Here is an 11,486-nt window from a genome sequence, read left to right as displayed (position 1 = left end):
GTCAATCGTGTTAGAAGGGCCGATCCATTGCCAATCCGCTTGAGGAATGCATCGCTGCCGTGCGAGGACGTTCGGAAAAATGGGCGATGACCGATGAGCTCTCAGCAGTCGTGAGAGCACTCGAAACATGGCAGTGTATAGACTCTGCGATTGGGTTTATTGGAGGCTTACACTATACGCCTACGGAGGCCTTTTTGGGCAACCGTAGAGCATGTGCAGGTTAATTGGCCGCGGTTCTGCAGGCGGGGAAGCCGTTCCCCACGTTGTAGGTAACTTGCAACGCATGTCTAACTACAAGGGGTTGCTATTCTCGGCGGCAGTGCTGTATACGCGTGTATAAAAGAGCAATCCGGCCGGACCGGTTCCGGTGGTTTGTCGACAGCGCTGGTGGACAAGCCGTCCCGCGGTCTACCAAAGAGTCATATTTTTTTTCTTGCTGGCGCCCTTAATAGTTCGCCGGAGCGCGCCTGATGCAACGCGCACCTGCCTCCCAACACAGAAGATACGCGCAGTCGCGCCGCACCCCTAGAAACCGACGCACCTCACCTACAACCTCAGCAATCACCTCAGCATCCTAACGCGGACATACGTTTGCCCTACAGTTCATCCGCCAGGCCCACGCGCCGTCGGCGTACCTGGTTAGGTTAGCTCCGTCTGGGCATCTTTAGCCCCGAAGCCTATTGAGCATGGCTGCTCTACCGATTACCATCGCTGCAGGTACACCACATACACAAGAACGCCGCCCCTCGACTGTCACAAATCCGAACGCCCGTCGCACCAGCCAGCACTCCCTCATCGCTCGAAACGTGCTCATGAGCAAGCTCTCGGCTTTCGGAAATGCGAATCTCGACGGCGAACCCCCACGTCCCGCATCTGCGCTGCCCGCGCTGTCCACGGCGGACAAGAGCAAACCTCCTCCCCCCAAAGATGCGGCCAAGGAGGGCTGTCTGAAGCCCCTGCCGTACGTACAAGCCCACCATGGACCGCGACCGGCATTGGCGCCCTTTTCAAAGGATGGCGTTGGTGCCGCATTGAGTGACACGCCTGCACCATCGCAACCAGGAAGCCCGCGAATGTCCGTTTCACCCGGCGCCGTTGCTTGATCGCATCACCCAGCTGACGGAAACAGGCTCGCTGCCATGCGCATGAACTCTGCCGGCTCGACACCACGCATACGTCCTACCACGCTAGACATCCCCGGCCTGACCAAGTCGAAAGTCTCGCCAGACGGCAAGATCGCTCAGCGCGATGTCGGCTCTAAGCTCGTCATTGTCATGGTCGGTCTTCCGGCGCGAGGCAAAAGCTACATCACAAAGAAAATGACTCGCTATTTGAACTGGCTACAGCATGACACCAGGATTTTCAACGTCGGTGAGAAGCGACGTGTGGCAGCACACGGCCACGGCATGCGCGTCTCATCCGCGGGGCTCGAAAGAATTCCCTCCGGCCTTAGACAGGCCGTTGAGAACGGAGATACGCTGCCTCAGATAGCCGCTAAAATTCTGATCAACGGCGAATCCTCGGGTGGTGCATACTCTCCACTAAACTTGCCGAGTCCCGCCGGTGAACGTAACGAGTCAGCTATTGTAGACGACGATTCACAGGAGAAGACATTGTCCCCCGCAAAGACCCCGTCTCCAGCTAAGACGCCACGCGTGGAAGTGAATTCACCTGGGCCCTTAGCACCTACACCAGAGACCAATAGCGATGAAAACGATCCCATGGACCAGTCGGCGAGCTTCTTCGACCCATCCAATAAGAAGGCAGCTCAAATCCGCGAGCAGTGCGCCATGGAAACGCTGGACGACCTGCTCGACTGGGTCGTGAAAGGGAATGGCTCTGTAGGGATTTTCGACGCCACGAACAGCACTCTTCCACGCCGAAAACAGATTATGAAGAAGATTCGCGAGCGAGCTGGAGAGGAACTGAACGTGCTCTTTGTTGAGTCAGTGTGCCAGGACAAAAATCTTCTGGAATCGAACATGCGATTGAAGCTTTCGGGTCCAGACTACGAAGGCAAAGATCCTGTGGCTGCACTGGAGGACTTCAAGAAGCGCGTAGCCATTTACGAGAAGAATTACGTTCCCTTGGGCGATTACGAAGAGGAGAACAATATGTCGTACGTCAAGATGATCGATGTGGGTCGCAAGATGATCTCGCATCAAGTCAAGGGATTTCTCGCAGGACAAGCAGTGTACTACCTACTCAACTTCAATCTGGCGCCACGCATGATATGGATCACCCGACACGGCGAGTCGATGGACAATGTCGCTGGAAAGATTGGAGGTGACTCTGAGCTGAGCGCCAACGGAGAGAAATACGCAAAGGCAATGGCACGGTTCATCGACAAGCAACGCAAGGAATGGGAGATTCACCGAGCCGACAAGATCGCGCACACACACTGGCCTCCGGTGGCAGGAGACCATACACCGCCTAATCCCTACTTCGGAAGCGAGACTGAGCTAAAGAACTTCTGCGTGTGGAGCAGCATGCTTAAGCGAAGCATACAATCAGCTCAATTCTTCTGCGACGAGGATTACGAAGTCAAGCAGATGCGTATGCTAGACGAGCTAAATGCCGGTTACATGGAGGGCCTCACCTACGATGAGATACGTACAAAACACAGAGAAGAGTTCCTGCGCCGAAGATCGGACAAGATTTCCTACCGCTACCCCGGTCCCGGCGGAGAAGGCTACCTCGACGTTATCAACCGAATCCGTCCCGTCATCGTCGAGCTTGAGCGCATGACTGATCACTGCCTGTTGATCACCCATCGCTCGGTCGCTCGCGTATTACTGGCCTACTTCCAGGGCTTGAAGCGCGAGGACGTGGCAGACCTCGATTGTCCCCTTGGGATGCTCTATCAGCTGGAGCCTAAGCCCTACGGTGTAGAGTTCAAAGCCTGGCGGTACAACCCTGATAGGGATGATTTTGACCACCTCCCTGACTACAAGCTTCGACGAGCCGCCCCTCCTGCCATCGATATATAGCGCCTCTCCCTTCGCATTCGACGTCTGCCACCTAGACAGTCGACCTGGACCAGGAAGGTATCCAGGTTCATCTCTGTATTACTACGACCGACCTACCATTTTCTCTCGCTCTGTACTGCATATGCTACCAGCTTTTAATTCTTCCCCAGCCTTATGATTCCCGGGGCCCTTTTTGGTTGCCATTCATGTTTTCTTTCTTTCCTGCATTGCTGGCGTTGAAGAATGTGTTAGACGAGATCATGATTTGGCATTTTGTTATTCCCAGGCTTGGAACTACGATAGACTTTCTCTAGGATACGGACCTTGCACGTGGTACGGATAATGAATGGCTCATAGTCTCCTACTCCCACCATACCACCGTGTGGCACTTGTGTATTTGATCACGGAGACTTGCCGAGTTTGGCTAATTGAAATGACCTGAATTATGATATACTACTTGGGCACATTATAAGCCAATAATGTTGGCGGCTATTTCTACTTCTTCATCATGACTTCCTCAAATCACCAATTACCCTACGACAGGCGCCAACCTCGTCTTCTCCTCGTACTGGTGGAACACTGTCGTGTTCTCCAGCGCCTCGCCCTCAAACACATCAATTTGCGTGCTTGCAAACTTCCTCGCAGGGACCTTCTTCTCAAACAGCAGATCCAGCTCCGCGAACGTACGTCCCTTCGGTTCCGGCAGCCTAAAGTACGTGTAAATGATGCAGAAAAAGCACAGACCTGCCCAGAAGAAGCCGGTGAAGTTCCGCCAGTTCCAGTACTCCGGATTGAGCATGTACGGGGTGACCACGTTAGTCACAATGCCAACGATGTTGTACAGATTGCGGCCCAGGACGACCGTCTTGATCTGCAATCGGCGGGTGGACAGTTCCGCGACGAGCGAGTAGCACACGGTGCCGACGGTGAGCTGGTAAAACATGGCCCACACAATCATGATGGACCCGGTTGCCAGTGCGGCCTTCTCGCGATGCGCATCAGGAACCAGACCGAGGAACCCCATGACGAAGAGCATGGCGCAGAGCCCGCAGAGGCCACCGAGGTACAGCGTGCGTCGCCCGAGTCCAATCTTCATGAGCCACCACGCGCCAAAGACACCAGCCATGTTGATGCCGTACTGGCCCATTGCAAAGTCGTACGAAGTCGACGGCGGAAGCCCAGCCTGCTGTAGAAAGTAAGACGAGTACCCCGAAAACGCGTTCCCGCTAAGATTCTGAATCGCCCAAGCCATGCAGACAATCTCTGTGCGACGCAGGTCCGTGCCGCGGAAGCAGTCGAGGTAGCTGGCGCCCTGGGTGATTTTCTCCTCGAGGGCCGTCGTGTGGACCATCATGGCAATGGTTTCGTCGGCGTTGAAGTCGGTTTCGCGGTCCAAGCTGGTGAGGCGCAGAAGGGACTTTTTGGCGTCGTCGATGCGGCCGCGGCGGACAAGCCACCAGGGGGACTCTGGGGCCAGCCACACGCCGATGAGGAGCGGGACTGGCCACATCCATTGCAGCGCGTAGGGGATGCGGTAGGACCATTCGTCGTCGCGGTCGACCATGGAGCGGATCACGCCGATGCCGATGACTTGGCCTAGACCCCAGCAGAAGTTGACGTATGTGGTAACTGGGAGATGTCAGCCCGAGTTCAGAAATCTTAGTAATGTCGTGAGACGACTTACGGTAACCGCGAAGAGCGACGGGGCAGACCTCGGACGCGTAGGTGATGGTCAATGTCTGGAAGACACCCCACGGGATTCCGCACAGAATCTCGCCAACCAACAAATGCTCGACCGTCTGTGCCGTGAAGAAAATAGACGTAAAGGCAATAATAAGCGTCAGGCAGGTCATGACCGTGTATCTGTATCCAAATCGCTCAGAGACATAGCCATTGATCATCAACCCAATAATCTCTCCACAGGTAACCCCATTCTGCAATCCCGCCTGCCACGGCGCCGAAATCTCATAAGTCCCATCCGCAAGCTGATGCCCATACTTTTTCTTAAACTGCGGAAATCCGAAGAAATTCGACAGGAGGCAAACATCGTAGCCCTCCATGGCAATGCACGTCGAGATGAGCAGCGACCACCCCACCGCCTTTGGATACAGCTTGATGCCCTGCCACAAGCTCATCGCATGCTCTTTCTCCGTCGCGAGCCTCGCATCGTTGATGATCCTGTCCGCAGCCTTCCTATGGTCATTGTCGTCCGGGCCCGTCGCCACCGGCACGTCCTGCGGCAGAATATCCTTCTCAGCCATAGCTCTTTCACGCGCAGTCAGGTCCTGAACACAGGTGGGTGGGGATCCGGTATCCAGGGCAGGGGGGAGCGGGAACCTGGGGAATGAGACATGGTGAGGTTGCACTCGCGCTTTTAAGGTGTTCGCTAATTTCAAAATTTGCGGGGTGAGCGTTCGGGACTGGTCTCGTGCGTACTGTGGAGAGGCTGCTGGGCGGTGAGGGGCGCCTGATTGGGCGAAGGCCGCAAACCACCTTCCTGGTTTTGGGCTAGATCGCTGGGGCCCTAGCGCGTGGTTCGTCGCCGAGGGCTCGGCAGGCGGGATGGTAAAGACGCCGGGTTGCTTTCTTTGACCTCGGGTGCGTGCAAGGAATTGGCGGTGAAGGAGCGTCGTCGGGAATTGTAGGCTGGTGACATTCACAGCAGATGCGCTTTGCCAACCCGACATTGTTTCAGTTCAGTGGTAGGTGCCTCCAATTCGGCAACTCCACGATCGAGTCAAGATGCAAGGGCGATCCATGTAGGTACAGCAGTATTTCCAAGGATTGGATGCTGCATTACTCGTCCTGGAGAAACTTAGGGTACCAGAACTTTTGGCTACACCAAGGAATCATGCCCAGTTGTTTTCTATTCACAATAGCTGTCAAGGGACTTCAACGGGTACCTCTTTGCTGTCCCGCGCCGAGGTTCGTCCACTCAATTTCTCATCCCGCGGGGCTGCATCACAAACGTCCTCACTGTTCCTCTCCACCAAGCGGCCTTTATCTCCATGATGCCCTTGTGTCCCAATCCTCAAGAAAGGCACCAGGCCAACTCCCAAAGCAGCCATGCCCGTTGCAAACCAAAAAGTCGAAACATACGGTTCAATAGGATCGTTCGCGTAATAGCCTGAAGTAGACGGGTTCTGCTGCACGGCGTCGAAGATCGCAGTTGCGATACCAAAGCCAACGGCTTGGGACAGACGAGTGAGCGTCTGCAGGAGCGAGCCGGCGATTGATTGCTTGTCCGGAGGCATTGATGACATGACATACATCTAATGTTGTAAGCTGGAGTCGCAGGAAAGTTCTGGAATTTACCCACGTTGGTGACCACAAATTGAAAGTCGGCGCCGACAACGGTGAGGCATAATCCTGGAAATGAGAAGGCCCAGTAAGAGTTCCCCGACCGCTGTACAGCTATGAGTGTGAAAGAGATGACATAGGCGAACGCGCCGATACCCATCAGGAGCTTGTTGGACACTTTGTGCTGAATAAGAGCTGCTATGACGTTTATGAGCACACCGCAGACGAACATGGGCAGCATGTGTACGCCGGTCATGAGTGCGTTGTACCCCGCGAATCTCTGGAACCAGAGAGAAAGCCAGAAAGTGGCTACGGGGAAGCCAATGAAGCCCAGAGATATGATGGCGAGCAACTACATGAAGGTCAGCGATGTTCGTGAATTGGTGGTTCGGGAAACCTACGAGAGAAAAGTCTCTGTCCTTCCAGATGCGCATATCAATCATCGCGTAAGGATAGCTGATCTCCCAGAAGATGAACGCAACGATGAGGAGCGCACCAAGGATGAGCAAAACAAGAACGTAGGACGTCTTCCACCCATCCGGTGCATCGCCACCAAGACTATGTATGTCAGCCTCTTCTCGAAGATAAGGGAACTAGTGAGCTTACGTCAATGCCGCACAGAACATGCCGATTCCAAGGATCGTCATGAACGTGCCAGGTAGATCCAATCGCTTCAGCGTCTCCCGATTCAACGGGACCTTCTTCGCATGGTCGGAAGGCACAAATATCGCCGCGAGAACGCTAATCACCAGATACACAATGGCCAGCAGCCAGAATGCAGCTCTCCAGCTGAAAAGCTGAGTGGCTAGCCCAGAAAAAATGATGCCAAAGACGAAGCCCAGTGGATTCCCCGCGCTGAAGCATCCAAACGCCTTATTCTTACGCTGTGAAGGCTTATCGTAGATCGTGCCCAGCATGCCCTGAGCAGAGGGCACAGCGGATGCGCTAAAGATGCCTAGGATGCCGCACAAGACGTCCAGTGTGACACCATTCTTCGAAAAACCCGCGCCGAGGCAGATCACTGCGAAAAGGAACATTGAGCCAATGAACATTGTTTTCCGTCCAAAGAGGTCGGCGATACTGCCGAAGAAGAGCAGTAAAGATCCTGAAGATAGACTGGGCGTGGGTCAACTCAAGTACGTCAAGCGGACAGCACAATTACTTACGAAGTCGCTGCATTCATCCACGTAATCTCAGCATTCGACATATTCAAGTCCCTCCCTGCAAAAGTCGAACAAACAGTCACGCTTCCCGACAAGAAAGCCGACATGGCAACCGCCATCGTGACCGAGATCACGAAGAGGACCTCCTGCACCGTCGAGCGAAAGCATTCCGGGCGCGCATTCGGATCCCTGGTTAGCTGCGGACTGGCATCGTCATGCTTTGGCTCCGCGACAGCCATCTTGAAATACTACGGCTGGCCAACAAAGCCTCCGAACTGCGCGCCATAAACATTATATGGGTGTGGTTTGAATGACTCGCGGGGGGAAGGGCAAATGGGGTTAGCTGGAATTCGTCAGCGCGGAATGCGAGCCGCTACCGTACCGTTACCTTTTGCCGTCGGAGAATCCTTCCTCAAGGAGCACGCGTACGCACGAGAGGAACGTGGGGGTGCAAAGGATACGTTCCTCTAACAATGACGAGATCTTAGGCAGTAGCTTGCTGGACCGTGACGTAGTGTTGTTTATTAGTGTCTTCAGCCACAGTGGCCGACAATAGAATCCTTCCAGTGAGTATCCACGATAACTCATCATGTAGCAAGTTTACAGACGGATAACAGAGGGTGTTGAAATGGGATAAGGTGCGCGCTTACGTTCCTATGTTTCATGTTGTTCACTGTGAATGGGATTGTCTTCCTGTTCGAAACGTCTTCAATATCTGCCTTTGCAGCTGACTCTAGTATGTGCCGTTGGTCAGGGAACAGTATCGCAACTCAAGTACATGTATTGCTGGAACGAAAGGCTAACATTGTGTTCTTTGGATTCATCATGTTGTACAGTATAGACACAATATAATGCAGAGGGGTATCATCCAGTCGACATGCACTTCTCAGAGCTTGACCACTTGCCAATTCTTCAAGTCTATCTTCGCCAACACTCCTCCGAGCGGACCTTGCACTTCTCGTCCTTCAACCCACAGTTTCTTGCCTGCCCAATAATCAACGAAGCCATCTGGCCCGGAGATCAAGATCAGACGCGAGCCTTGTCCCTCCGACGGTTCGGTACGTATTCGCTTGACCACATCACCAGGCTTGATGAAGGATCTCTCTTCGTCGACGTAGTACTCTATGTTGAGTCCTCCGCTCGCGGCTTGACTTCGTTCTTTGAGTGCTTCAAGTTCTCGGACGATCAAGCCCTTGCTACCAGTCTTTCGTGTGCCTAGATGCTGACTTTGGTCGGAGTGTTGTCTCAGGCCCAGAAGGCCCTTCCACCACGACGGTTGCTGCCCGCTTGCATCTAGGGCCGCCTCGTCGCCGAAGCCACCCTCGCACTCTTCTCTTCTTCGATTAGCCCACAAAAGATGCATCTTGCTCCCTGGCGACCTGCTCAATGCCTCGGCGACCTGCATCGCGGGCGCTATGCCTGTGCCACCGGCCAAAAATACAACCTCCTTGACGTCTTGAGGCAGCTCATACTCTACAGTAGGTCCTCGCAGCTCTATTGTCGACCCTGCCGGAAGCCGATGCAGGTATGTAGACATCTCCCCTCCCGTCTCCTTTCTTATCAAAAATCGCAAACTGTGCCCGTCTTCATCGTCGACCTCGTCCGGCTTGCTCGGAAGCGGAGTATATGCTCTCGCGATTTGGAGTTGCGGCTGCTTGGCCTGTACGCTCCATACGCCACGTTTCCGGGCTTCCTTGATACTGTCTGGCTCCGGCACACCAAAACCATCGTGCAGAGTGAATATCGCGTTTGTGGAGGATACGGATTGTTTATCGACGAGGATGTAGGGCGCGAAGTCGTGCGGGTGTAATGACGCGTTGAAGGACTCGGGCTTCAATAATCGATACACGGCTACGCCTACGCCGGCTGCGGCACATATGTACAGGGGACGCGGGCCCTTTATGCGAGTAAATCGAGACATGAGGCGATCAATTGCAGAGGGCGAGCCTCAAATGCTAGGGAAGTTCGGAAAGATTTCGAGCATCGGAACAAAAAGTGACCATTCTTGGTTGAGACTAGCTTTTGATGTCGCGCTGCCACGTGACCCAAATGCGTCCTGGGGGATACACGCTTTCGATTTTCCTCGTCGGTTGCACGCCTATTTACAGAACGCTTCAAGCAAGAGTACGAGTCTGATGGCGAAAGATTTCAATCATCGATCTGTCCTCCTCGAATCTTTGAGCAGACCGGCCAGGCTTCGTTGTAACATCTACTTCCTCGTGGGCAGGGCGTTTCTCCGCAACAAGTTTCTGCGATGCAATGACCGTGTGATGCGGCTGCTTTCCTCCCCAGATCCTCACTTACCTGTGGAAGAGACGTTTGCAGAAGCTCAAGGAAATACTCGCAAATGTTGGATCCAGCATTTACCAATATACATCACATCTATGACAGTAGAGGCAGGGCCATTTTCGCTCCGCAGAAACCCAGCCAATTCATATGGCCTCGAATCGACTTGGTGATTATCGGGAAACATATCTGGACGCCAAGTATACTGTCGTCCATGGCGTTTTCTACAAGCTGCATGAGCGATTCAACGACCTTCCTAATGCAGCAATGATCGTGCAAATTACACCACATCTCCACGATGTCGTGATATGCTATGCTACACCCTGCATGCGCGTACATGGGAAAACAGGAAATATAGTGACCACATATAAATACCGAGCTTGTCGTGTTCCACCATGAGACAGAGACTATCCTTCGACGAGCTCCCATAATGCGTCTCAGCAGCATCTTCTCCGCCGCTCTGGCGGCTACCTCAACCCTAGCTTTCCCATCTGCAAAACTCGCAGCATACAAGACAAACTCAACTGTCGGGCCCGAAAAGGGGCATCTTGTCATCGTAGGCGGCAATCTCAAGAGCGAGTCAATCTACCAGCGTATCATATCTCTCGCCGGCGGCCACAATGCCTCCATCATCATTGTTCCCACTGCGGGCGGAGACCCTTCCTACGACCAGAACTTCACGACCGCAGCCGCCTTCCGAGGGCTCGGCGCCACCAACGTTACTGTGCTACATACCTATGACCCCGCCGTTGCCGACACAGACAAGTTCGTCGCGCCTCTCAAGAGCGCTAACGCTGTCTTCTTCGGCGGAGGTCGTCAATGGAGGCTTGTTGATGCATACTATGGCACCAAGACGGAAACAGCTTTCAACGAGGTTCTTGAGCGCGGAGGTGTAATCAGCGGATCCTCCGCTGGTGCTTCTATCATCGGATCGTTCCTTGCTCGTGGTGACACATCTGGTAACGACATCCTCGTCGGGGATCATACCGTTGGCTTCGGATACTTGAAGAACGCCGCGATCGATCAGCATGTACTCGTCAGAAACAGGCACTTTGATATGTTCCAGATCCTCGAGGTGCAGCCTGAACTTCTGGGTATTGCGATCGACGAAGACACCGCTGTGGTTGTGCAGGGAAACGATGCGGAGATCATTGGGAGCACTTATGCTTTGATCTATGATGGAGGATTCTGGTCAAGGGACGGAAGCGGTGGGAAGTATGACTTGCCAGAGAAGAAATTCTACTTTTTAAAGGCGGGCGACAAGTATGATCTGGGGGCAAGGAAGGTCGTTGAGACAGAAACCACGAGTGGAGATGAGCTGTAAGTATGTTTGTAGAACCTCTGGACGCGACTGAAAATGAAGCAACGAACTTTATTCCAAGTCTATCGAGTGGAAACGAAGAGTGATCAAAGAAATGACCTATAGATCCTGCTGAGGCCTCCGAACTCTCGAAACCGCGGATAGGGCTCGGTCGATCGCATAAAATACTACATGGTGGTCTGATCTTATATTTTTTTATCGAGCAGTGTGTTTGCCCGTGCTAATGTTTGCGTTTGCTTCACTAATAGGAGATCTAACGAAAATACACAGTCCTAGGATATCCACTATTAGAACCCCCATTGCGAGGCGAACCACTGCGAGATGTTCCACTGCCAGGTTTGAAAGTCCCATAGCCTAGAGAAGGTGGAGACTTCGCGGATGAAATTGCAAAGTGGTCCCTGAGCCGCTCATGAACGTAGTTCTCCATCTCCTCCCGTTGATGCTTTA

The 11,486-nt window shown here is 53.5% G+C and overlaps 5 protein-coding genes across 5 annotated transcripts; 2 read left to right on the top strand and 3 right to left on the bottom strand.

Moving 5' to 3' along the window:
* Nucleotides 1–812: 812 nt before the first annotated feature.
* Nucleotides 813–2,990, top strand: CC84DRAFT_1100452 (bifunctional 6-phosphofructo-2-kinase/fructose-2,6-bisphosphate 2-phosphatase; the record flags this gene model as incomplete). Its single annotated transcript, XM_018174867.1, has 2 exons — nt 813–1,075; nt 1,130–2,990. The coding sequence occupies 2 exons, from the start codon at nt 813–815 to the stop codon at nt 2,988–2,990; spliced, it is 2,124 nt and encodes a 707-aa protein (XP_018032038.1).
* A 414-nt stretch (nt 2,991–3,404) lies between these two features.
* Nucleotides 3,405–5,463, bottom strand: CC84DRAFT_1127560 (sugar transporter). Its single transcript, XM_018175778.1, has 2 exons — nt 4,654–5,463; nt 3,405–4,598 (listed from the first exon to the last, which is right to left on the bottom strand). Exons 1-2 carry the CDS (start codon nt 5,228–5,230, stop codon nt 3,499–3,501), a joined length of 1,677 nt encoding a protein of 558 aa, XP_018032037.1. The 5' UTR covers nt 5,231–5,463; the 3' UTR covers nt 3,405–3,498.
* A 388-nt stretch (nt 5,464–5,851) lies between these two features.
* On the bottom strand, nt 5,852–7,551 carry CC84DRAFT_1100332 (major facilitator superfamily MFS-1; the record flags this gene model as incomplete). The annotated part of the gene is made up of 5 exons (XM_018174861.1): nt 5,852–6,241; nt 6,289–6,621; nt 6,671–6,827; nt 6,876–7,385; nt 7,436–7,551. The coding sequence occupies 5 exons, from the start codon at nt 7,549–7,551 to the stop codon at nt 5,852–5,854; spliced, it is 1,506 nt and encodes a 501-aa protein (XP_018032036.1).
* Nucleotides 7,552–8,241: 690 nt separating this feature from the next.
* Nucleotides 8,242–9,405, bottom strand: CC84DRAFT_1167842 (uncharacterized protein). Its single transcript, XM_018179272.1, has one exon. The coding sequence runs from the start codon at nt 9,351–9,353 to the stop codon at nt 8,319–8,321; it is 1,035 nt and encodes a 344-aa protein (XP_018032035.1). The 5' UTR covers nt 9,354–9,405; the 3' UTR covers nt 8,242–8,318.
* A 736-nt stretch (nt 9,406–10,141) lies between these two features.
* CC84DRAFT_1228847 (class I glutamine amidotransferase-like protein) lies at nt 10,142–11,042 on the top strand (the record flags this gene model as incomplete). The annotated part of the gene is made up of 1 exon (XM_018183652.1): nt 10,142–11,042. The coding sequence occupies exon 1, from the start codon at nt 10,149–10,151 to the stop codon at nt 11,040–11,042; it is 894 nt and encodes a 297-aa protein (XP_018032034.1). The 5' UTR covers nt 10,142–10,148.
* Between the last annotated feature and the right edge of the window lie 444 nt (nt 11,043–11,486).

Source organism: Paraphaeosphaeria sporulosa (assembly GCF_001642045.1).
Source record: "Paraphaeosphaeria sporulosa strain AP3s5-JAC2a unplaced genomic scaffold CC84scaffold_10, whole genome shotgun sequence".
In the NCBI taxonomy this organism is placed as follows: domain Eukaryota; kingdom Fungi; phylum Ascomycota; class Dothideomycetes; order Pleosporales; family Didymosphaeriaceae; genus Paraphaeosphaeria; species Paraphaeosphaeria sporulosa.
This window is presented reverse-complemented; position numbering and strand designations above follow the sequence as displayed.

Excerpts from the sequence above, each read along its gene's own strand:
- CC84DRAFT_1127560 (XM_018175778.1), bottom strand. The coding sequence starts at position 5,230 with ATGGCTGAGAAGGATATTCTGCCGCAGGACGTGCCGGTGGCGACGGGC. Across the intron at positions 4,599-4,653 it reads CGTCGCTCTTCGCGGTTACC|TTACCACATACGTCAACTTC; the intron begins GTAAGTCGTCTC and ends GACATCTCCCAG.
- CC84DRAFT_1167842 (XM_018179272.1), bottom strand. The coding sequence starts at position 9,353 with ATGTCTCGATTTACTCGCATAAAGGGCCCGCGTCCCCTGTACATATGT.